Consider the following 22,269-nt stretch of genomic DNA (forward strand, 5'->3'; position numbering starts at 1 on the left):
AGAAATGTAGAACAGAACTCAAATTCACAAAAGAAGACCAGACTTAATGGTCTGACAGAGACTGGAGGAACCCTCGAAACTATGGCGTCTGGATGCTCTGTTAACCCAGAACTGAAACCATTCCCAAAGCCCATTCTTCAGACAAAGATTAGACAGACCTATAAAAAAATAATACATATAGGGAACATGTTTCTTAGTTCAATCAAATACACGATGCCAAATGGGCAGCTCTTGTCCAAGAGCAGGATGAGAAGACAGGAAGGGACAGGAACTGGCCTAATGGACACAGGGAAACCAGGATGGAACAGGGGAGTGTGCTGTCACATTGTGAGGATTGCAACCAATGTCACAAAACAATATGTGTATAAATTTTTGAATGAGAAATTATGTTGAGCTATAAACTTTCACCTAAAGAACAATTAAAAAAATCCTAGAGACCTAAAAAAAAAAAAAAGAAAAAATTTAATAAAAACAGGAAGAATTCACTTCATAATGAGTGCACTAGAACAGAGTCTTGCCAGCTATTAGAATTAGATTCATGCTCTTTTAACACCTTAGGCCTCAGATCAAATCTCTTTCTGGAAATTTAAAGTCACCCGAGGGGAAGAATGAAGCAAAGAATCAAAAGAATTGCCACGCCAGGACAATTTAATTTGTCCATCTTTTATACATCTCTCTTGGGCAGCCCTTCTTGTCTGAGTGTCTTACGTGCTGGCTCAGTCCAGATCTTCATTCATGACAGGGTTGAAACCTGTTTATGGTGCCGTTGTCCTACAGGGTCGCTATGAGTCGAAATCGACTCGACGGCACTGGGTGGGGTGTCAAATCATGGTTGCACCAGTGTCTACTGTAAATGAGACTGAGTGACCATTTACCATTTACCTCACTGATTCAGAGGCGATTGTGGAAATTAAAGTGTGTAGAGAGGAGTCATTTTGTTACTGTTTAAGCAGCCTGTTGGCAAAAAGAGGATAATTGTGTGGAACCTATAGCCATTTTTCTCCTTTTTTTTTTTTTCTTTTCTGGTCCTTATTGAATTGTTTTGTATCGTAAAGGGCCTTTTGTTTTCTTCAAACTGTTTCATTTGCAGTACATAAGTTTGAGTGGGTATGGTTTTCTTTATTTATAATGCTACCTTCAAGCTACTGGACTAAGTGTTATAGGTTGAGAATGTGTAGGTATGGTCTGTCAGCCTATTTTATGCTTCTGAACAGAATCTAATATTTCAGGTTATAGAGAAATAACACAAAAAGGTGGAAATGTCAGTGTTATGGCCTTACCCTGACTATTCCTTAGAAGTGGCTTCTAATCTATGGCAGACATTTGAGACATATTCATCATGCCCTGGTCAGCAGAATTGGATTACTACCAGTCGACACTGAAATGAATACTTCAGGAGTAGACGTTAGTGGTATTTTTTTCTTTCCTAATTCTAGGACATTAGCACATTCAGAGTGAATGAAGTTCCATGTCTAATGGTCTGGAGAAAGGAAGAGGAGTAAGGAACAGAAAAGGTGATAGGAGGGATCTGATCATAGGTTTGGTAGATTAGGAGTTTCCCCTAGTAAAAGAAATCAGATGAAGAGAAGGCTTTGCCCTACCAAAGGAAAGTTGCCTAAGTCTCTCCTTATTCAGGGTAGCTCAAAAGACAAAAGGAAAATGCTGACTTCATTCTGTCACAAAGTAGACGTAAAAAAGAATGAGATCCTGCAACCTACATGCTACTTAAAAAAACAAACAAACAAACAGAGACTTAGTGTTTACAGTTTGAGAAAAAAGTATCTGTCCTAAAGTTGCACCAAACACATTTATTTTCCCCTTTTGACATCCATTAGAGAATAAAAGAACTTTTAGTCCACATGTACATATTTTTTTCCCAATTTGTCTCATTTTTTTCTCTTCTCTATGCTCTGCCCTAGAGTACCCAGGTGAGTAAGCCCAACCTCCTCCTATGAGGACATATTCATTGTTATGTAATAGCCATGCCCCTGACCCTGCATCATGCACAAGAGCCATGTCTTCTGCTATACCCTATACTCCTCATCGCTGTCCTACTGGGAAAGTTGCTGTTTCAGGGACCGTCCTCCTTGACTCCCACTTGGTTGAGTTTTCTCTGGCTACTGGTTCCCCCACTCATGGGGCCTGCCTGGGCCCAGGCCCTCCTGAGAGGTCCTCTCTTCCTGCTGGTGCTCTGGGCACTGCTGACCTCTATCTGCTGCTCCTATGGCCCACCAGGATGGCGCTTCACTTCCTCTGAAGTTGTGATTCCCAGGAAGGTGCCCCGCAAATTGAGTGGAGCCGAGAGGTCAGGTCAGCTCTCCTACAGCATGCGCTTCCAGGGCCGAAGACATGTAGTTCACATGAAGGTCAAGAAGACCTTGCTGCCCAGACATTTTCCTGTTGTTACTAACAATGACCAAGGTGCCATGCAGGAAGATTACCCCTTTGTCCCCCGAGACTGCTACTACTTCAGCTACCTGGAAGGGATTCCTGGTTCCATGGCCACACTGGACACCTGCAACGGGGGTCTGCGTGGCATGCTGCAGGTGGACGACTTTACTTACGAAATCAAACCACTGGAGGCTTCTTCCAAATTTGAGCATGTGGTTTCTCTGCTTGTGTCAGATGAAAAATCATCAGGAATTGAAAGGTGTACGAATGAAGGGGAAGATACAAATGAAGCATTTGAAGAGGAAAAACTCACTGAAACTCCTAGAGCAGGCCCTGTGTATCTGTGGGTGGGACATAGGAAACAATTAAAACTTCACTACACAATTTCTAACTCATTAACCTCCCAGAACAATAACGTTTCACGTATAATAGAAAATGTCGTGATTATAAACAACATAATTGATTCCATTTATGGAATTGTTCACCTTAATGCCTGTGTACGTCTGGTGTGCATATGGGATGGTACGGATGGCGTAAATCTTTGGGCCAATAGTGCTTCACACGTGGTAACACAGTTCGGTTTGTGGAAATATTATACCTTTTTTGATGAAATTCCGCATGATACTTCATTGCTTTATACAGGACATAAAATTGCAGGAGCTACATATTATTCCCACCATGCAGGAGTATGCAATCCAAACTGGGGAGCATCGTATGTATTTGTGTCAGATTATCACATATTTCTGGCTGCAACTGTTTCCGCACATACACTAGGTCATATCTGCGGCCTTACACATGATACAACTGGTTGTCACTGTTTTCGAAGAAGCAACTGTGTCATGGCTCCTGTGCCTGGTCTTCTAGATATGCTGAGTAATTGTTCTTATGTTGTACTCTTTGCACTGCTTAACAGGTGGGATCCTTGTCTGAGTGTAAGAAATACTCCATATCATAATTATCCTTACATAGCTCCTCGTTGTGGAGACAAGATTGTAAACATGAGGGAAGAATGTGATTGTGGCTCCTTAAAAGAATGTGCTCAAGATAAGTGTTGTACGACAAACTGTGCCCTGACCCTTGGCAGTTTCTGTGATGAAGGAGATTGCTGCAGGAACTGTAAATATGCTCCTCCTGGAAGACTTTGCAGGGAAACACTTGGCATTTGCGATCTACCAGAATACTGTGATGGGAAAACACATGAGTGCCCAAATGACGCTTATATTCAGGATGGAACCCCTTGTTCGGCAGTAGCCGTTTGTGTGAGAGGAAATTGTAGTGACCGTGATATGCAATGTCAAGCCCTTTTTGGCTATAATATACAAGATGCGGCACCAGTATGCTATGAGAAATTGAACACAGCAGGTAACCGATATGGAAACTGTGGGGTGAAAGTGATAAAAGGGGGAGGACAACCTATTCCATGTGAAGAGGATGATGTTTTTTGTGGACTGCTGCACTGTCGAGGTGTCACACAGGTCCCTGGTGGAGGTGAGCACTCTACATTTCGCCATATAGTAGTTTATGATGTTAAAGAAGAAAGGTGCTTTGGATACGATGCCCACTTTGGAACAGAGAAGCCATACATGGGGCTTGTAGTGGATGGTGCCACGTGCGGTCCAGGAAGATACTGTCTTAGACAGAACTGTACCTATTATCAAGACATAGGCTACACCTGTAATGTGTCATCCTGCAATTACAGAGGAGTGTGCAACAACAACAATAATTGTCACTGTCAGCGAGGTTGGAAACCACCATTTTGTGAACAAAGAGGAGCAGGTGGTAGTATAGATAGTGGCCCTCCACCTGACAAGGAACTTGGCCTTCGAGCCAAAATACTTGTTAATATAAACAAGACGTTAGCTATAATAATCTTGCGTTTAATACTTTTTCTAGCTTCATTAATTGTTGGTGCACTTTCAACAATAAAAAATCTTAGAAAAATGAAGACAGTAAAAAAAGCTCAAGAAAACAAGTAAATGAAGCCCACTCAGTGAAGAAAAACCATTGGCAATTTCTGAGAAAATGATCAATATTCACTTTGACAAGCATGTCATCCTTTAGTTTTTCTGAGATTGTCACCCTGAAATAAAATGACTTGACAAGTAAGAAACACAAAGGGTCTGTGTGTTTAAATTTGGTTAACTGTCATTTCTGGTCAAATTTTTACTCCCATAAGTGATAGCAGAAACTCTTAGATTCAGGAAAGGGAAACTCAAGGCTTTTAAGTTCAAGTTCACCCATAAGGTGCCTCAAAATAATTCCTGGTAAGCTACTTCTGAAAAAGCGGCCATTAAAAACCCTGCGGAGCACAGTTGTATTCTGATCCACACTGGTTTACCATGAGTTTTAACCAACTCACCGGCAATGAGAAAAAATTAATTAATTAAAACCTATTCAAGATTTATCATCATAAAGAGCCGGAATCTACTTGATGGCACTGGGTTCTGGGGTTTTATTCAGGATTTGAATCCTACCCCTCTTTATATGCCCTTGTAGCAAATAGAATAACTCGTATACTTGTTTCATCAAGTTTAAAGACATTTTTTACCCCCAATTTGTTAGGCACTTTATTGTTGTTGTTATTTGTTCATCTTATTGTTAAAGATTAACAAATAAGTGTAAATTGTAATATTTGTCAGTGATACAGTGGTAAGATCAAAGACTTTTGTGTCACTGAGTTGTGAATTTGGACAGTGGCTCTGTCACCTGCCACTAAGTGATCGTGGGCAAGCTACTTAGTCTTTCAAAATTTCAGGGTCCACATTTTACATTCAGGGATGAAATGCACTTTTTTATGCTTTTGTAATGATCAAAAGAAAGCACCTAAGAAGGACTTGAAATCTTTTAGGCATTTAATTAGCACTAGAAAAAAAAAGCTGTTGTTCCACTCAATATTTTCTTGATTTGTGCTAAACCTGACTTATTCCAAGTGTAATGTCTTTGGCCTTTTGTGTTTATTGTAAAACCATCACCTAAGTGACTGTAATATCACTCTTAATATCTCTGGTTATTGAAGTCATAGTATTTCATGTTTAATATCTCAGGAATTGCCTAAGCGCAGTCCGTTTTTTAATACGGGATGGAGCTTAATGTCTGAACATGTACTGATGCAAACATTTAGGTAAAAATAAACAGAAAGAAAATCACTTCATAAATAGTCCACTACAACAGGGTCTGACCAGCTATTAGAGTTCCATTCTTGCTGCTTAAACACCTCTGGCCTCAGATCAAATCTCTCCTGGAAATTTGGCATCAGGCTGAGGGTAGCCAAAAAGGAGAGGGAAAGGATACAGAAGTAGAGAATCAATAGGATTACCAAGCTAGGATAAAGTAATTTGTCCATCTACTTCGCTCTTGGCTGGCCCTTCTTGGCTGGGTGGTTTATCTTGTAGAGCAATCCGGGCCCTCATTCCTGATAGGTCTGAGCCTTGTTTATAGTGCCATGTCAAATCATGGTTGCACCAATGTCTATTTTAAATGAGGTTGCATGACCATTTACTAACAGGGCTATTTCTCTTTGCTGATCAAAAGGCCACTGTGGAAACTAAAGTTCGTGGGGAGGAGTTATTTTGTTCCTGTTTGAGCAGCCTGTTGGCCAAGGAGGATAATTGTGTGAGCCCTGTAGCCTTTTTCCCCCTCTTTGTTTCTCTTTTCCAATATGTGCCTGCATCCTTTTTGAATGGTTTTGTATATGCGAAGGGCATTTTGTTTCACTCAAACTATTTAATTTGCAGCAGTATGAGTTTGAGTGTGTGGTTTTTTCTTTATCATGCCATCTTCAAGACACTGGACTGAGTTTTGTAACTTGAGAATTTTCAGGTGTGGTCTGCCAGCCTATTTTATGCTTCTGAGCAGCATCTGATATTTCAGGTTATAGGCCTTTATCACAAAAAGGTAGAAGTGTCAGTATTCCTTAAAAGTGGTTTCTAATCTGTGCCAGACCTTTGAGTCATATTCATCATGCCCTTGTCAACAGGATTGAATTACTGCCAGTCATCAGTAGGGGAGAATACTTCAGATTTGAGTTTAAAGGTATTTCTTTTCCTATTTCTAGGACATTAGCATAACCAAAGTGGCTAAAGTTTGGGGTCATGGTCAGAAAGGACTGGAGATAGGGTGTCAGAGGCATAAGGGAGCAGGGAAGGAGATAGGGAAAGGATAGGAGGGAGGTGAGAAACGAGTGGGTTTACAAGAGGCAGTGGGAGAGGTAGACAGAAGAAAGTCTTTGTGAGAGAATGTTGAAATTTTTTAAAGATTAGAATATGTTGAAATTGTTTCCTTTCTTGACTTCTTTGTACCAGTTGCTGTAAGCTACCCATGAAGTGTTAGCTATTTTATTTCCCTTTATATCAAAGATGCACAAGATTGACAAGCCCCGGGAGATGGGGCCAAGATGGTGGACTACACAGATGCTTTGTTTCTTCCATCTTACAACAAAGACCCCAAAAAACAAGTAAGTTGGATATATATGACAATCTAGGAACCCTAAATATCAAAGACAAAGCTCAAGAATCAGACTGAGTGACAGGTGGAAGGAATGACAATTCAAAAAGAGCAGAAATGGGGAATTACAGATCACAGGATTACTGGTGCCCTGCTAGCTGAGTCTGCACAGTGCAGACATATTGGGTCAAACAGCAGCATCCCAAGTCGAAATGCACCCCGTCTGGTGCAGCTAAGCAGCACTGACTCTGCACATAGCTCCAGAACCTAACAGGAGTGACACCAGAACTACGAAAGCTAAGTGCGAGCACCAAACCCACCACATGCACCACACGCCTTCCTGTACCAGAACCCCATGGATGAGGAGTACTCCCTTCTCCTCATCCATCCCCCCCTCCACTCTGACACCAGTCTGGAGGCATTCAACAGTGCCACGCCTCCTAAGCTGGGGACTCACAGCCTGGTTCAGAGGTGCCTGTCCCTTTGCCAAGCCTTTGGCATGGCATAGGTGTTCCACAGACACCTTTTCCCTGCCAATCACCTGCACCAGTGTCTTGCTGACTGACCTGGCACAGCATGCCCTCGTTAGGATGAAATAGGCAGAGTTTCCAGCTGAAGCTGATTTTAACCTGCAGCAGCCATGTGGAACCTGTGGTTTGTGCATTCAGTAACACCCTACCTCCTAAGAAGGGGGCTCACCCACCCACACCTGGGGGCCTGAGGGCCTACAGTACCACCCTCTCCATCTAGCCACCCACAACTGGGGGCCTGAGAACTAGTGGTGCCCCCCCCACCCATCCAGCCAATGCCACTGGGTATACAAGGACTGACTGCATTTCCCTCCCCTCTGTGCACTCTGGCAGACAGCAGAACATGATGCATCTGGGGATCTGAGGATAGCTGATAGCTCCCTGTTTGAACTCCCCATCGCACCCATAGCAACCAGAGACCTGTGCCTGCTCCGAGCAGCCCTATCATCCCAGGACTGGAGGTGAGAGTTTCCACACCACACACTCAGTGACCGATGACCTGGGCACCTGAGCCCCAACCAACAAGTAAGCGGTAGAACACATGCACAACACCCAACCCAATGACCAGGGAGAACACCTTCCGCACCCACGGCCAGGTGACCAGCAGGACAGATTAATCACCTCACCAAAAATGCTGCCTACAACTTCAGCAGCCCTACAAGAACAGTGAACAGACTACCAGGCTCACACACCTACTAGCTGCTCCACCCACCTGGAGACAGGAGATGAGAGCTTCAACAGGGCCAGATTAATTGCCAGAGTAGCACACACACCAAGCTTAATTGAACATACCAATACAAAACAAAACAAAAATTCAGGATGTAGTAAACAAAAACAATAAGTAAATATAATAATTCATGTCTCAGAGTCAACAGTCAATATCAATTCATATAAAGAAGCAGGATAAGATGGCTCCAGCAAGTGACCAAAATAAAGAACCAGAAAACCTTCCAGAGGAAGATAAGGCAATGGAACTCCCTGATAAAAACTCAAAAGACTAATATACAGAGCTCTCCAAGAGATCAGGAAGGAGATCAGGTACAATATAGACCAAACCAAGGAACACACAGACAAAACAATAGAAGATTTCAGTTACAAGAAAAAAAAAAAAAAAACAGAATAAACAGGCTTCTAGAGATGATATAAAACAGCAACTAGAAATCCAAAAGATTAGCAATACAATTTCAGAGTTAGACCAACTCAATAGAAGGTCATAGGAGCAAAATTGAGACAATGGAAGTCATAACTAGAGAGACTGAAGATAAATCCTTGACACCAATTTGTTTGAGTAAAAATCAGAAAAAAGAATGAAGAAAGCCTAAGAAGTATGTGGGATGCTATGAAGAGGAAAAACCTACAAGCGATCAGAGTACCAGAACAGGGGGGATAGTGGAAAGCACAGAGAGAATTGTCAAAGATTTCCTGGCAGAAAACTTCCCTAATATCATGAAAGATGAGAAGATATCTATCCAAGAAGATCAGAGAACCTCATACAGGATAGACCCCAAAAGGAATTCACGAAGACATGTCATAATCACACTTGCCAAAACCAAAGACAAGCCCCCAAATGGTCATTGGCGTTCAAGATTTGAGATTGTATTTTCTGAAATTATGCCACCTAGAGAGGAAAGACGGAGAAGTGACTCTGAAACTTCCTCTTGGACGTAGAGTAGCTAAAGCTAATGGAAGACATGACCACACGAAAGAGATGAACAGAAGATTTCAAAGGGCAGTTCAAGAAGACAAAGTACGGAAGAGATCCATATTTGTGCCCTTTCTAAAGAAAGGTGATCCAACAGAATGCGAAAATTATTGGACAAGATCATTAATATAACACTCAAGCAGAATTTTCCAGAAGATAATTCAAAAACGGTTGCAGCAGTACATCAACAGGAAACTGCCAGAAATGCAAGCGTGATTGAGAAGAGGACATGATATCCATTGCTGATGTCAGATGGATCTTTGCTGAAAGCAGACAACACCATAAAGATGTTTACGTGTGGTGTTTTGACTACGCAAAGACATTCAACTGTGTGGGTTATAACTAATTATGAATGACATTGTGAAGAATGGGAATTCCAAAGCACTTAATTGCCCTCACAACCTCTATGTAGACCAAGAGGCAGTTGTTCAAACAGAACAAGAGAATACTGTGTGGTTTAAAATCAGGAAAGGTGTGTTTTAGGGTTGTATCCTCCCACCATACTTTTTCAATCTGTATGCTGAGCAAATAATCTGAGAAGCTGGACTATGAGAAGAAGAAAGCAGCATAAGGTTTGGAGGAAGACTCATTAACAGCCTGTGTTATGCAGATGACACAACCTTGGTTGCTTTTAAGTGGAGAGATCTTGAAGCATTTACTGATGATCAAAGACTACACAGAGCCTTCAGTATGGATTACACTTCAGCATAAAGAAAAAAAATCCTCACAATTGGACCAATAAGCAACATCATGAAAAATGAAAGAAAAAAGTTGTCGAGGATTTTATTTTAGTTGGATCCCAAATCAACGCCATGGAAGCAGCAGTCGAGAAATCAATGTATTGAATTTGGCAGATCTGCTGTAAAAGACCTCTTCAAAGTGTTAAAAAGCAATGATGTCACTTTAAGGACTAAGGTGTGCCTGACCCAAGACATGGTATTTTCAATAGGATCATGTGCTTACTAAAGCAAATAATTAATAAGGAAGACTGAAGAAGAATGGATGCCTTTGAATTATGGTGTTGGCAAAAATATTCAATATACCACAGACTGCCAGACCAAAAAACCAAACCCGTTGCCGTTGAGTGGATTCCAACTCACAGCGACCCTATAGGACAGAGTAGAACTGCCCTGTAGGGTTTCCGAGAGGTGGCTGTTGGGTGTGAACCGCTGACCTTTTGGTTAGCAGCCAAGCTCTTAACCACTGCAGGGCTCCTGGACTGCCAGAAGAACAAACAAATGTCTTAGAAGAAGTACAGGCACAATGCTCCTTATAAATGAGAATGGTGAGACTTTGTCTCACATACTTTTGACATGTTATCAGGAGGGATCAGTCCCTGTGGAAAGACATCATATTTGGTAGAGGGTCAGCAAAACAGAGGAAGACCCTCAACGAGGTAGATTGACACAGTGGCTACAACAGTGGGCTCAAGCATAACAACGATCATGAGGATGGTGCCAACTGGGCAGTGTATTGTTCTGTTGCGCATAGGGACTCTATGAGTGGGAACCGACTCCACGGCACCTAACAACAACATTGGCTAATAATCAGGAGCATTTCCACATGTATCTGTTATTTGCCTTCATGTCTTCTTTGGTGAATTGTCCATATTCTTTGCCCATTTTTTGATTGAATTATTTGTCTTTTTGTTGTTGAGGTGTTGAAGTATTCTACAGATTTTAGAGATTAGACCCTTGTTGTACATCACATTGCCAAAACTTTTTCCCCAGTCTATAGGTTCTCTTTTTACTCTTTTGGTGAACACTATTTTTTTTATTGTACTTTAGATGAAGTTTCACAGAATAAACCATCTTCTCATTGAACAATTAGTATACATACTGTTTTGTGACATTGCTTACTAACCCCCATGACATGTCAACACTATCCCTTCTCGACCTTGGGTTCCCTATTACCAGCTTTCTTGTCCCCTCCTGCCTTCTAGTCCTTGCCCCTTTAGTCTCCTTTTGTTTTTTTATGGGCCTGTCTAAGGGTGAACCTCAGGAGTGACTTCATTACTCATTTAAAAGGGTGTCCAGGGTAATACTCTTGGGGTTTCTCCAGTCTCTGTCAGGCCAGTAAATGTGGTCTTTTTTTGAAGTTAGAATTTTGTTCTGCATTTTTCTCCAGCTCTGTCCAGGACTATCTATTGTGATCCCTGTCAGAGAAGTCAGTGGTGGTAGCCAGGCACCATCTAGTTGTACTGGACTCAGTCTGGTGGAGGCTGTGGTAGTTATGGTCCATTTAGTCCTTTGGGCTAATCTTTTCTTTGTGTATTTGGTTTTCCTCACTCTCCCTTGCTCCTGACGGGGTGAAACCAGTGAAGTATCTTAGATGGCTGCTCACAAGGTTTTAAGACCCCAAACTCTACTCAGCAGAGTAGAATGTAGAACATTTTCTTTATAAACTATGTTATGCCAATTGGGCTAGATGTTCCCCGAGACCATGGTCCCCACAGCCCTTAGTCCAGTAATTTAGTCCCTCAGGGAGTTTGGATGTGTCTATGGAGCTTCCATGACCTTGCCTTGGACCAGTTGTGCTGGTTTCCCCAGTATTGTGTACTGTCTTACCCTTCTTTGTGAGGTCTTTTGATGAGCATAAGTGTTTAATTTTTAGGAGCTTCCAGTTATCTAGTTTATCTTCTGATATTTGTGCATTGTTAGTTATGGTTTGTATTCTATTTATGCCATGTATTAAGGCCCCTAGCATTGCCCCTATTTTTTCTCCCATGATCTTTATCATTTTTGTTTTTATATTTACAACTTTGTTCCATTTTGAGTTAGTTTTTATGTATGGTGTGAGGTATAGGTCCTGTTTCATTTTTTTCCAGATGGACATCCAGTTTTGCCAGCACCGTTTGTTAAAAAGACTGTCTTTTTCCCAAAATCTTTTTCCCATTTAGTGGGTTTTTGTCCTTTGTCAAAGATCAGTTGATCATAGTTTGACGGATTTGCATCTAGGTTCTCGATTCCGTTCCATTGGTCTATGTGTTTGTCATTGTACCAGTACCAGGCTGTTTTGAATACCAGGATTGTATATGGTAGGTTCTGAGATCAGGTAGTATGAGGCCTTCTACTTTGTTCTTTTTCTTCAGTAATGCTTTGCTTATCCAGGGCCTTTTCCATTTCCATGTAAATTTGATGATTAGTTTTTCCATCTTGCTGCTGTTGGTATTTGGATCAGGATTGCATGGTATCTGTAGATCACTTTGGGTAGAACTGACATTTTCACAATGTTGAGTCTCCTTATCCATGAGCATGGCGTGTTTTTCCATGTATGTGGTCTCTTTTGGTTGCTGGCAATAGGGTTTTATAGTTTTCATTGTATAGATCTTTTACTTCTCTGTTTAGATTTATTCCTACATATTTTATCTTTTTTAGGGGTTATTATCAAAGATATCATTTTCCTGATTTCCTTTCAAAGGTTCTCTTTATTGGTGTATAGGAACCCAACTGATTTTGTATGTTGATGTTGATTCCTGCTACACTCACCCGTCTGTCAGTTTGTCATACTGTGGGGGCTTGTGTGTTGTGGTGATGCTGGAAGCTATGCCACCGGTATTCAGATACTAGCAGGGTCACCTATAGTGCACAGGTTTCAGCTGAGCTTCCAGACTAACACAGACTAGGAAGAAGGACCTGCCAGTCTAATCTGAAAAAAAATTGCTAGTTAAAACCTTATGAATAGCAGGAGAACATTGTCTGTTATAGTGCCAGAAGATAAGTCCCTCTGGTTGGGGCTGGAGAAGAGCTGCCTCCTCAAAGTAGAGCCTGTCTATTAATACAGGATGGAACTCAATGTGTGATACATGGACTGACTCAAAAATTTAGGTAAAGAGAATAGGAAGAAATCATTTCATAGATAGTGCACGAGAACTGGGTCTTACCAGCTATTTGAACTAGATTCATGCTGCTTAAACACCTCAAGCTGCAGATCAACCCTCTTTCTGGAAATTTGGAATCAGGCTGAATGTAGCCACAAAAGGCAGGAGAAGCATGAAGAAACAGAGAATCAATAGGATTGCCATGCCAGGACAATTTAATTTGTCCATCTTTTATATAGCTCTCTTGGCCAGCCCTTTTTATCTGGGTATCTTATCTGCTAACTCAATCCAGATCTTCATTCATGAAGGGCTGAAGCCTGTTTATGGTGCCCTTGTCAAGTCATAGTTGCACCAGTGTCTTCTACAAGTGGAGTTGGGTGACCATTTACTAATAAGGCTATTTCTCCTTGCTGATCCAAAGGCCACTGTGGAGATTAAAGTGTGTGGAGAGAAGTCATTTTGTTACTGTTTGAGCAGCCTGTTGGCCAAAAGAGGATAATTGTGTGGGCCCTGTAGCCTTTTGTGATGGTTAAGATTATGTGTCAACTTCACTGGGCCATGATTCGCAGTGTTCATAAGTGATCACCCCCATTATGGGATCTGCTGTGAGTAGCCAATCAGTTGAAAGGGAGTTTTCTGTGGCATGTGGGCTGCATCTGAACAGAAGCGAACATTCTGGCTTTTGCCTGCTCTGGATACTGCAGCTGCCTCCTGTTTGTCTGACCTCTGGTTCTTTGGACTTGAGCTAGCAGCTTATCTGCTGATCTTGGGATTTGTGGATCTTCATAGTCTGTGAGCAAGAGCCCTGTTCCCAACCTGCCAATCTTGGGTGCACCAGACCCTGGAGCTACATGAATCAGGAGAAGGCTCTATCCTGATCCATGGACTTGGGACATTCCAGCCCCTACAATCATGTGAGCCGTTTCCTTCATATAACTTTATATATATTTATACACTTCACTGGTTTTGCTTCTCTAGAGAACCCACCCTAAGACACCTTTTTTTTTCCCCTCCTTTTCCAATATCTGTATGTATCCTTACTGAATTGTTTTCTATATATGAAGAGCCTTTTGTTTCCTTCAAAATGTTTCTCTTGAACTACCATGAGTTTGCACATGTATGTTTTTTGCTTTGTCTATAATGCCACCTTCAAGCTACTGGAATAAGTGTAGTAAGTTGAGGACGTGTAGGTGTGGCCTGCCAGCCTATTTTATGCTTCTGAACATCTAATGTCTTAGGTTATAGAGTATTAACACAAAAAGGTGGAAGTGTCAGTGTTATGGCCTTACCCTGAGCATTCCTTAAAAGTGGCTTCTAATTTGTTCCAGACATTTGAGACATATTATTCATCTTGCCCTGGTCGGCAGGATTGGAGTACTGCCAGTCAACACTGAAATGAATACTTCAGAATTAGACTTTAGTCGTATTTTTTCCCCTAATTCTAGGATGTTAGCATATCCAGAGTGGGTTAAGTTCCATGTCTAATGGTCAGAATCGCCTGGAGGAAGGCAGGAAGAGGAGCAAGGGACAGAAAAGATGACAGGGAAAGGATAGGAGGGTTGTGAGAAAGGAGTGGGTTTAGAAGAGGCAGAAGCAGAGACAGAAAGGAAAAATTCTTTCTGACGGTAAGAAAGTTGAAGTTCTTTGAGACAGCCTCAAAAGATAAGACTGTGTTCAAATTTTTTATTTTCTTTACTGCTTTGTGCTAGTTGATGTAAACTACCCATGGTTTGTTAGCTATTTATTTTCCTTTTCTTCTAAGTTGCCACAAAAGGCACATATTCGACAAGCCCCAAGAAATCCAAAGGGCCACTGCAGTTCAAAATTTTATTTTATGAAAGCATGCCACCTAAAGAGGATGTAAATGGCATTCCAGACCATATATCTAGTGCAGATCTGGCCATGAGCTTAGGTAGATTAGGATTTTCATATAGTTTTAAAAGAAATCAGAGGAAGAATGGAGGAGGGTCTTGTCCTACATTAGGACAGTTGCCTAGTGTCAACTCATGAAAAGTAACCTGAAAGACTAGAAAATACTGACTTCAGTCTGTCACAAGGGGGACCTAAAAAAGGATGAAAGCCTGCAGTCTACATGCTACAATACAAATCAGAGCAGAGGAGCAGGAACAGGACTCACTCATTATTAAAAAAAAAAAAAAAATATATATATATATATAGTTTGAGAAAAATGTCATTATCTTTTCTAAAGTTGTAGCAAACGTATTCATTCTTCTCTTGTGACATCCAGAAGAGAATAAGGGACATTTTAGCCCTTATATATATTCAATTTTTCCTAGTTCCTCTCATTGTTTCCTTTTATCTATTTCCCAGTCCCGAAGTCACCAGCTCAGTAATCCAGCCTCCCCCAATGAGCACACATTCATTGTTATATAATAGTCATGCCCCTGACTCTGCATCACTCATTTGGGCCTTGTTCCCAGCTTTATTCTCCTCTCCTCACTACTGCTTTTCTGGGAAAGTTGCTGTTTCAGGGACAGACACCCTTGACTCCCACTTGATTGAGTTTTCTTGGTTATAGGCTCCTTCATTCATGGGGCCTGCCTGGGCTGAGGGACTCCTGAGAAGTCCTCTCTTCCTGCTGGTGCTCTGGGCACTCCTGACCTCTATCTGCTGCTACCATGGCCCAAACCAGGATGGCGCTTCACTTCCTCTGAAGTTGTGATTCCCAGGAAGGTGCCCCACAAGCTGAGTGGAGCTGACAGGTCAGGTCAGCTCTCCTACAGCATGCACTTCCAGGGTCGAAGACATGTAATTCACATGAAGGTCTGGAAGACCTTGCTGCCCAGACACTTTCCTGTTGTTACCAGCAATGACCAAGGTGCCATGCAGGAAGATTACCCCTTTGTCCCCTGAGACTGTTCTTTAGCTACTTGGAAGAGGTTCCTGGGTCCGTGGCCACACTGGACACCTGCTACGGGGGTCTGCGTGGCATGCTGCAGGTGAATGACTTTACTTATGAAATCAAACCACTGGAGGCTTCTTCCAAATTTGAGCATGTGATTTCTCTGCTTGTGTCAGAAGAGTAATCAGTAAGAGACGAAAGGCGTATAATTGAGGGCCTGTCTTGAACATAATTGTACCTATTTTCATGACCTCAATTTTACCTGTGATGTGTCAACATGCAATATCAGAGTAGTGTGCAACAGCAACAGAAATTGTCACTGTCGCAGGATTACACTTTAGCATAAAACAAAAATCCTCACAACTGGACCAATAAGTGAAACAATGATAAATGGAGAAAAGATTGAAGTTGTCAAGGATTTCATTTTACTTGGATCCACGATCAACACCCGTGGATGCTTTTGTTGTTGTTAGGTGCCATCGAGTTGGTTCCAACTCATAGCGACCCTATGTGCAACAGAACAAAACACTGCCCGGTCCTGTTCCATCCTCACAATCTTTATCATGCTTAAGCCCATTGCTGTAGCCACATTGTCAATGCAACTCCTGACCCTCTACTTTACCAAGTATAACGTCCTTCCCTAGGGACATTATTAATGGAGTCTTGGCTCATGTCCATCTTACAGTAGGTGCAGTGGGTCCCTGAAACGATCCTGTAGTGATTTTCCCAGTTCCAGAATGCATAATTGGAATAGATATACTCAGCAACTGGCAGAACCCCACATTAGATCCCTCAAAAATGGACTAAGGGCTATTATGGTAGGAAAAGCCAAAAGGAAGCCATTAGAACTGTCCCTACCTAGGAAAATAGTAAATCAAAAGCTTGCAGAGATTACTGTCACCATCAAGGACTTGAAGGATACAGGGGTGGTGATTTCTAGCACATCTGCATTCAACTCGTCTATTTGGCCTGTATAAAAAACAGATGGATCTGAGAGAATGACAGTAGATTATCAAAAACTTAACCACATGGTTATTCCAATTGTAGGTCCTATTCCAGATATAGTTTCATTACTTGAGCAAATTAATACATCTCCTGGTACCTGGTCTGCAGCTATTGATCTGGCTAATGCCTTTTTCTCCATACCTGTTTCAAAGGACCATCAGAAGCAGTTTGCCTTCAGCTAGCAATGGCAGCAATACACCTTCAGCTGCCTACCTCAAGGGTACATTGGCTCACCAGGCTTGTCATAATTTAGTCTGCAGGAAACTTATCGTCTTTCCCTTTCACAAGGCATCACACTGGTCCAATACACTGATGGCATGCTGATTGGACCTAGTAAGAAAGAAGTGTCAGTGACTCTGGGCTTACTGGTAAAACATTTGTGTGCTTGAGGGTGGGAAATTAATCCCACAAAAATTCAGGTATCTTCAACCTCAGTGAAATTTCTAGAGGTCCAGTGGTGTTGGGCATGTCAAGATATTCCTTCTAAAGTGAAGGATAAGTTATTGCATCTGGTTGCTCCCACTACTAAAAAGGGGGAACGATGCCTATTGGGGCTCTGCGGATTTTGGATGGGACATATTCCTCATTTGGGTGTGTTACTGTGACCTATTTATCAAGTGACTTGACAAGCTGCTAGTTTTGAGTAGGGCCCAGAACAAGAGAAGGCTCTACAATAGGTACGGGCTGCTGTGCAAGCTGGTCTTCCACTTGGGCCATATGATCTGGCTGATCCAAGACCTTGTTCATAGCCTGCGAACAAGAGCCCTGCTCTCTGACCTGCTATCTTGGGTTCACCAGCCCCTGTGGCTACGGGAATCAGGAGAAGCCTCTATCCTGATCCATGGACTTGGGGTGTTCCAGCCTCTACAATTGCATGAGCTGTTTCCTTGATATGCTTATACGCTTTACTGGTTTTGCTTCTCTAGAAAACCCAGCCTAAGACAAATATTAAATATACCGTGGACTGCCAAAAAACCAAACAAGTCTCTCTTGGAAGAAGTACAGCCAGAGTGCTCCTTGGAAGTGAGGATGGCGAGACTTCATCTCATGTACTTTGGATATGTTATCAGAAGGGATCAGTCCCTGGAGAAAGACATCATGCTTGGTAGAGTGTCAGCAATAAAGAGGAAGACCCTTGATGAGATGGATTGACACACTGGCTGCAACAATGGGCTCAATATATATGCAGCACACACATGCCTACAGATATACCTATACATGCATATGTTTATACACATATATACCTTTATAAACACATACGTGCATAGATATTTATCTATGTAAGCACACCCATATTTTTGGTTGTTAGCACTGTTGCTGCAAAATTGTGTAAGTTATAGCATTTACTGAAAAAGTACTTTATTTCTTTTTCTTGTAAGTAACACTATATTGTATGAATATATCATTTTTTTTTAATCCTTTCATCAGTTGATGAATATTTGGGTTATTTCCATTTTTCACTAATATGAATAACATTGCAATGAACATCTGTATACAAGTTCTTGTGTTGAAATATGTTTCCATTTCCCTTGGGTATATACCTTGGAGTGGAATTCCTGGCGACTGTTTTGCAAAGTGGTTGTATTATTTTATATTAAAACCAGCAACACATGAGGGTTCCAGTTTTTCTACATCCTCATCAACACTTGTTTGTATCTATCTTTTTGATTAGAGCTATTCTAGTGGTTGTGAAGTGGTATCTCATTGTGGTTTTGATTTGCATTTCTCTGATGGCTAGTTATGTTGATGATTTTTCACGTGTTTATTGGCCATTCGTACATCTTCTTTGGAGAAATCACTATTCAAATTATTTAGCATTTTTAGTTGGGTTATTTGGCTTTTTATTATTGAATTGTAATAGTTCTTTACAAGCCCCTTTCAGGCATGTAGTTTGGAAAATTTTTCTCCCATTCTCTGGGTAAATTTGTGAATATTGCATTTTATATGAAAAGTCTTTTTTTTTTTTTGAGACTACTCAGTGCTAGAAGTACACAGTCACTTTCTCTTCTGTTTCATGTTGGGATATAGGTAAGACATGTTTCTTAGTCCTCTGGCAATTTCAGAGTCCAGTAGATAAAAAATTAAAATACAATAATAACTAAAGTAGAACACAACCAGAGCTGTAGTAGAGGGAGATACATTCTATATAGAAGAACTGGGCAGAAATAATTCTGCCTGAGATAATACCATAAAGGTTCTACAGAATCAGTCTTTGAGCTAATTCTTGGAAAATAAGTAGGGTTGTATCTGGCAGAGGAAATAGGGAAAGGCATTATAAGAAGAGGAAATGATATTAGCAAAAATCTGGAAATATGAAGGTGGAAAATCTCTGGCTGAAGTATATTGTGGTGGAGATGGCGGATAGTGGAAGTATATGTAGAAGGTACAATGGATTGGTAGTAAGATTTTAAAGGCTTTTTTTTTTCCAGCCTCAGTGATTGATGCATAAATTTGAATAACAGTCATATTAACTGGTCTTTTTTGTAGTCCTAGGGATATTATCCTATCATTGACAGTGTTGTACTTCAGGAAAGATCTTAAAATGTTCTTTTTGCTGATGAATACAACGCTATTCCTCTTCAAGTTGTCATTCATGGCATAGCAGACCATATGATTGTCTGATTCAATATGGCCAATGCTAGTCTACACTCAGTCCATTTCAGCTCACTAATGTCTAGGGTATCGATGCTTAGGCATTCCATTTCATTTTTGATGATTTCCAATTTTCCTAGATTCATACTTCGTACATTCCATGTTCTGATTAGTAATGGATGTTTGCAGTTGTTTCTTCGCATTTTGAGTCATGCCGCATCAGGAAAGGAATGTCCTGAAAGCTTCACTCCATCTACATCATTAAGGTCAACTCCTCTTTGAGGAAGCAGCTCTTCACTAGTTGTCTTTTGAGTGCCTTTCAACCTGAGGGGCTCATCTTCTGGCACTGGTATCAGACAGTGTTCCGCCGCTATTCATAAGGTTTTCACTGGCTAAATCTTTTCAGAAGTAGACCACCAGGCCTGTCTTCCTAGTCTTTCTTAGTCTGGAAGCTCAGCTGAAACTTGTACACCATGGGTCACCACAGTACAATAAACTGACAGACGTGTGGGGACTTCAAAGATTAAATCTTATTATATACAACCTAATTAATAAAGGGATGATTATCCCCACTGCTTCTCCCTTTAATAACCCAATTGTACCTATCCTTAAACCTAAAAGAGGTAGCTAAAATTTTTTAAATATTCTTTTACTTTCAAATATTAGACCACAAATTACTGTGATACAAAAAAGAATTTCACAGAAGATAAATAATAATGGAGCCTATATAAAAGGCCAAAGTGGTAAACTAAATAAAAAACACATGGGTTCATAAAACTGACTCAATTGATGATAATCTTTCCATAAAAATAACTATTTAATAAAACCTATGCTAAAAATATTTTAGTAATAGACATTATACTTCCACACTTATCTAATAAAAGAAGAAAGTCTATTCATATTACTAACTTAATTACTACCAAATAAACTGCAGTGGTATTTATTATCTATTATTTAAAATCGGTAAATATGCACAATGTAACCTTAAAGAAAGATTTAAACATCTCACAGGTAAAATTTAAACTTAAAATCTCTTAAATAAAGATGCAATTGTTCTGACCATCTCTCCATACAACAACCCTATTTGGCCTCTTTAAACAAACAAAAAACAGCAGTTCATATAGACTTGATATTAATTATGAAAACCTAAATAGAGCTTCACCTAAAGTGGAGAGAGTGCTACCAGATACAGGCACCCACAGTTATGTCTTATGTAGGTGACATCATTATAATAGGACAAGTCATATCATTTCTTACAAGAAGAGGATGAATAATTTATCCCAATAAAATTCAAGGACCAAACATGACAAGATTTTTAAAAAATTAGTCATCTAAAGGGAGAACAATTCCTAATCCTATAATCAAAATAAATTGCTACAGGCACTACCCCCCCCCCACCAAAAGGAAAACACAAAATCTAGTAGGTTTTGCTTAAGAATAATTCTTAAAACCATTTATGCGATATTTGTAAAGACATTTACTTGGCAGCCTACACAGTAACATTCTCTAACACTTTTAAAATTATCAGTACAAACACATCAGACACTTACACCTATACAGACTGAACTAATGCTTAGATAAAAAATGCTTATACCCATGAGGTTTTGCCACATGATTGTTGTAGACAAGAACCTTAACCTTATTAGCTTTTGATCTGAAAGTTTCCTTGGGAGGAACACAAATATTCCCCCAAGGAAAAATGTATGTGGGCTTTGTATGAAGTGCTACAACATACAGAGCCACGAATGAAAGAAGAAAAAAAGGAGTATTCATCTTCACATACCTCAACCAATTCTAGCATGGGTCCAACAAATGCCTGACTCACGAAAGATGTGCCGTCTGACCACAGAGTTCTCCACAGAACATTCCTAAGCAGGACATACAGGTGTATGGTTGACCCTCTGCCTTAGCTAAGAAAATCAGAGCATTGCCAATGGCTAGTGTTATGGATTGAACGGGGTCCCCTAGAAATACATGTTGTAACTCCTAACCTCTATGGCTGTGGTGATAATCCCAATTAGGAATGGGTTGTCTCTGTTGAATTAGTGAGATGGGATTAGTGTAGGGTGAGTCTTAAATCAATCACTTCTGATCTGTAAAAAAAAAAATTAAACAAACAAGCTAAAGAAGTAGAGATGAGGGGAGAGAGATACCAAGCCACGTGAAGATCACCCAGGAGCAGACACTCAAAGAGACAAGGCTTCCTCCAGAGCCGACAGAGAAAGCTTTCCCCTAGAGCTGGCACCCTGAATTCAGACTTTTAGCCTCCTAAGCTGTGAGAAAATAAATTTCTCTTTATTAAAGCCACCCACTTATGGTATTTTTGCTATAGCAGCACTAGATCACAGGCTTGTCAGAATTTCCGAGGAGTGAGCCAATCCAAGTCCAAATAGATGGGTGATGGGGACCACCCTGGTCTGCAGCAGTCATCAACGTATCATTTACAGATAGGTGAGCCACCATGACCCCATTGAGAATACGCTGGAAGGCTGCAGTCTTGAGGATCTCAAAAAACATGATCCTAACCACACAAGCTGTAGGTAAATTGCCCAAATATACAAAACTGGTGGCTGTGGACTTGGCAATCAAACAAACCTTAACGGAAAAATAAAAATTATATATATTTATGTACAAACTCATGAACAGTTGCTAATGGCTTGGACATATGTCCAACACTTGACATAAAAATGACTAAAAAATTTTTGGAAAAAAGACATTTGGCAAACATTACAAAACACTGACATTAAAGTTTATGCTACACACATTTCTACATATCTATCAGACAATAAGGAAGAGACACAATATAAGCTAAATTCAATGCATCCAAAATATCACTCATTAAGAATCAACGCATAGGAGGTGGAGCCAAGATGGTGGAACAGACACTTCAGGCGAACGCTCTTTACAACAAAGACCCGGAAAA

General features: G+C 40.7%; 1 protein-coding gene across 3 annotated transcripts in view; it reads right to left on the bottom strand.

Moving 5' to 3' along the window:
* MED6 (mediator complex subunit 6) overlaps window positions 1-22,269 on the bottom strand; it is a 179,123-nt gene that overhangs the window by 11,778 nt on the left and 145,076 nt on the right. For all 3 annotated transcript variants that reach the window (XR_007518887.1, XM_049897956.1, XM_049897957.1), the window contains one exon: window positions 2,565-2,732. Coding sequence is in view for 2 of the 3 variants with exons in the window: in XM_049897956.1 (XP_049753913.1) it covers window positions 2,565-2,732 (168 nt within the window). In the remaining variant the exon portion in view is untranslated. The remainder of the gene's footprint in view (window positions 1-2,564; window positions 2,733-22,269) is intronic.

The sequence above is a fragment of the Elephas maximus genome, chromosome 10, assembly GCF_024166365.1.
Source record: "Elephas maximus indicus isolate mEleMax1 chromosome 10, mEleMax1 primary haplotype, whole genome shotgun sequence".
Lineage (NCBI taxonomy): Eukaryota > Metazoa > Chordata > Mammalia > Proboscidea > Elephantidae > Elephas > Elephas maximus.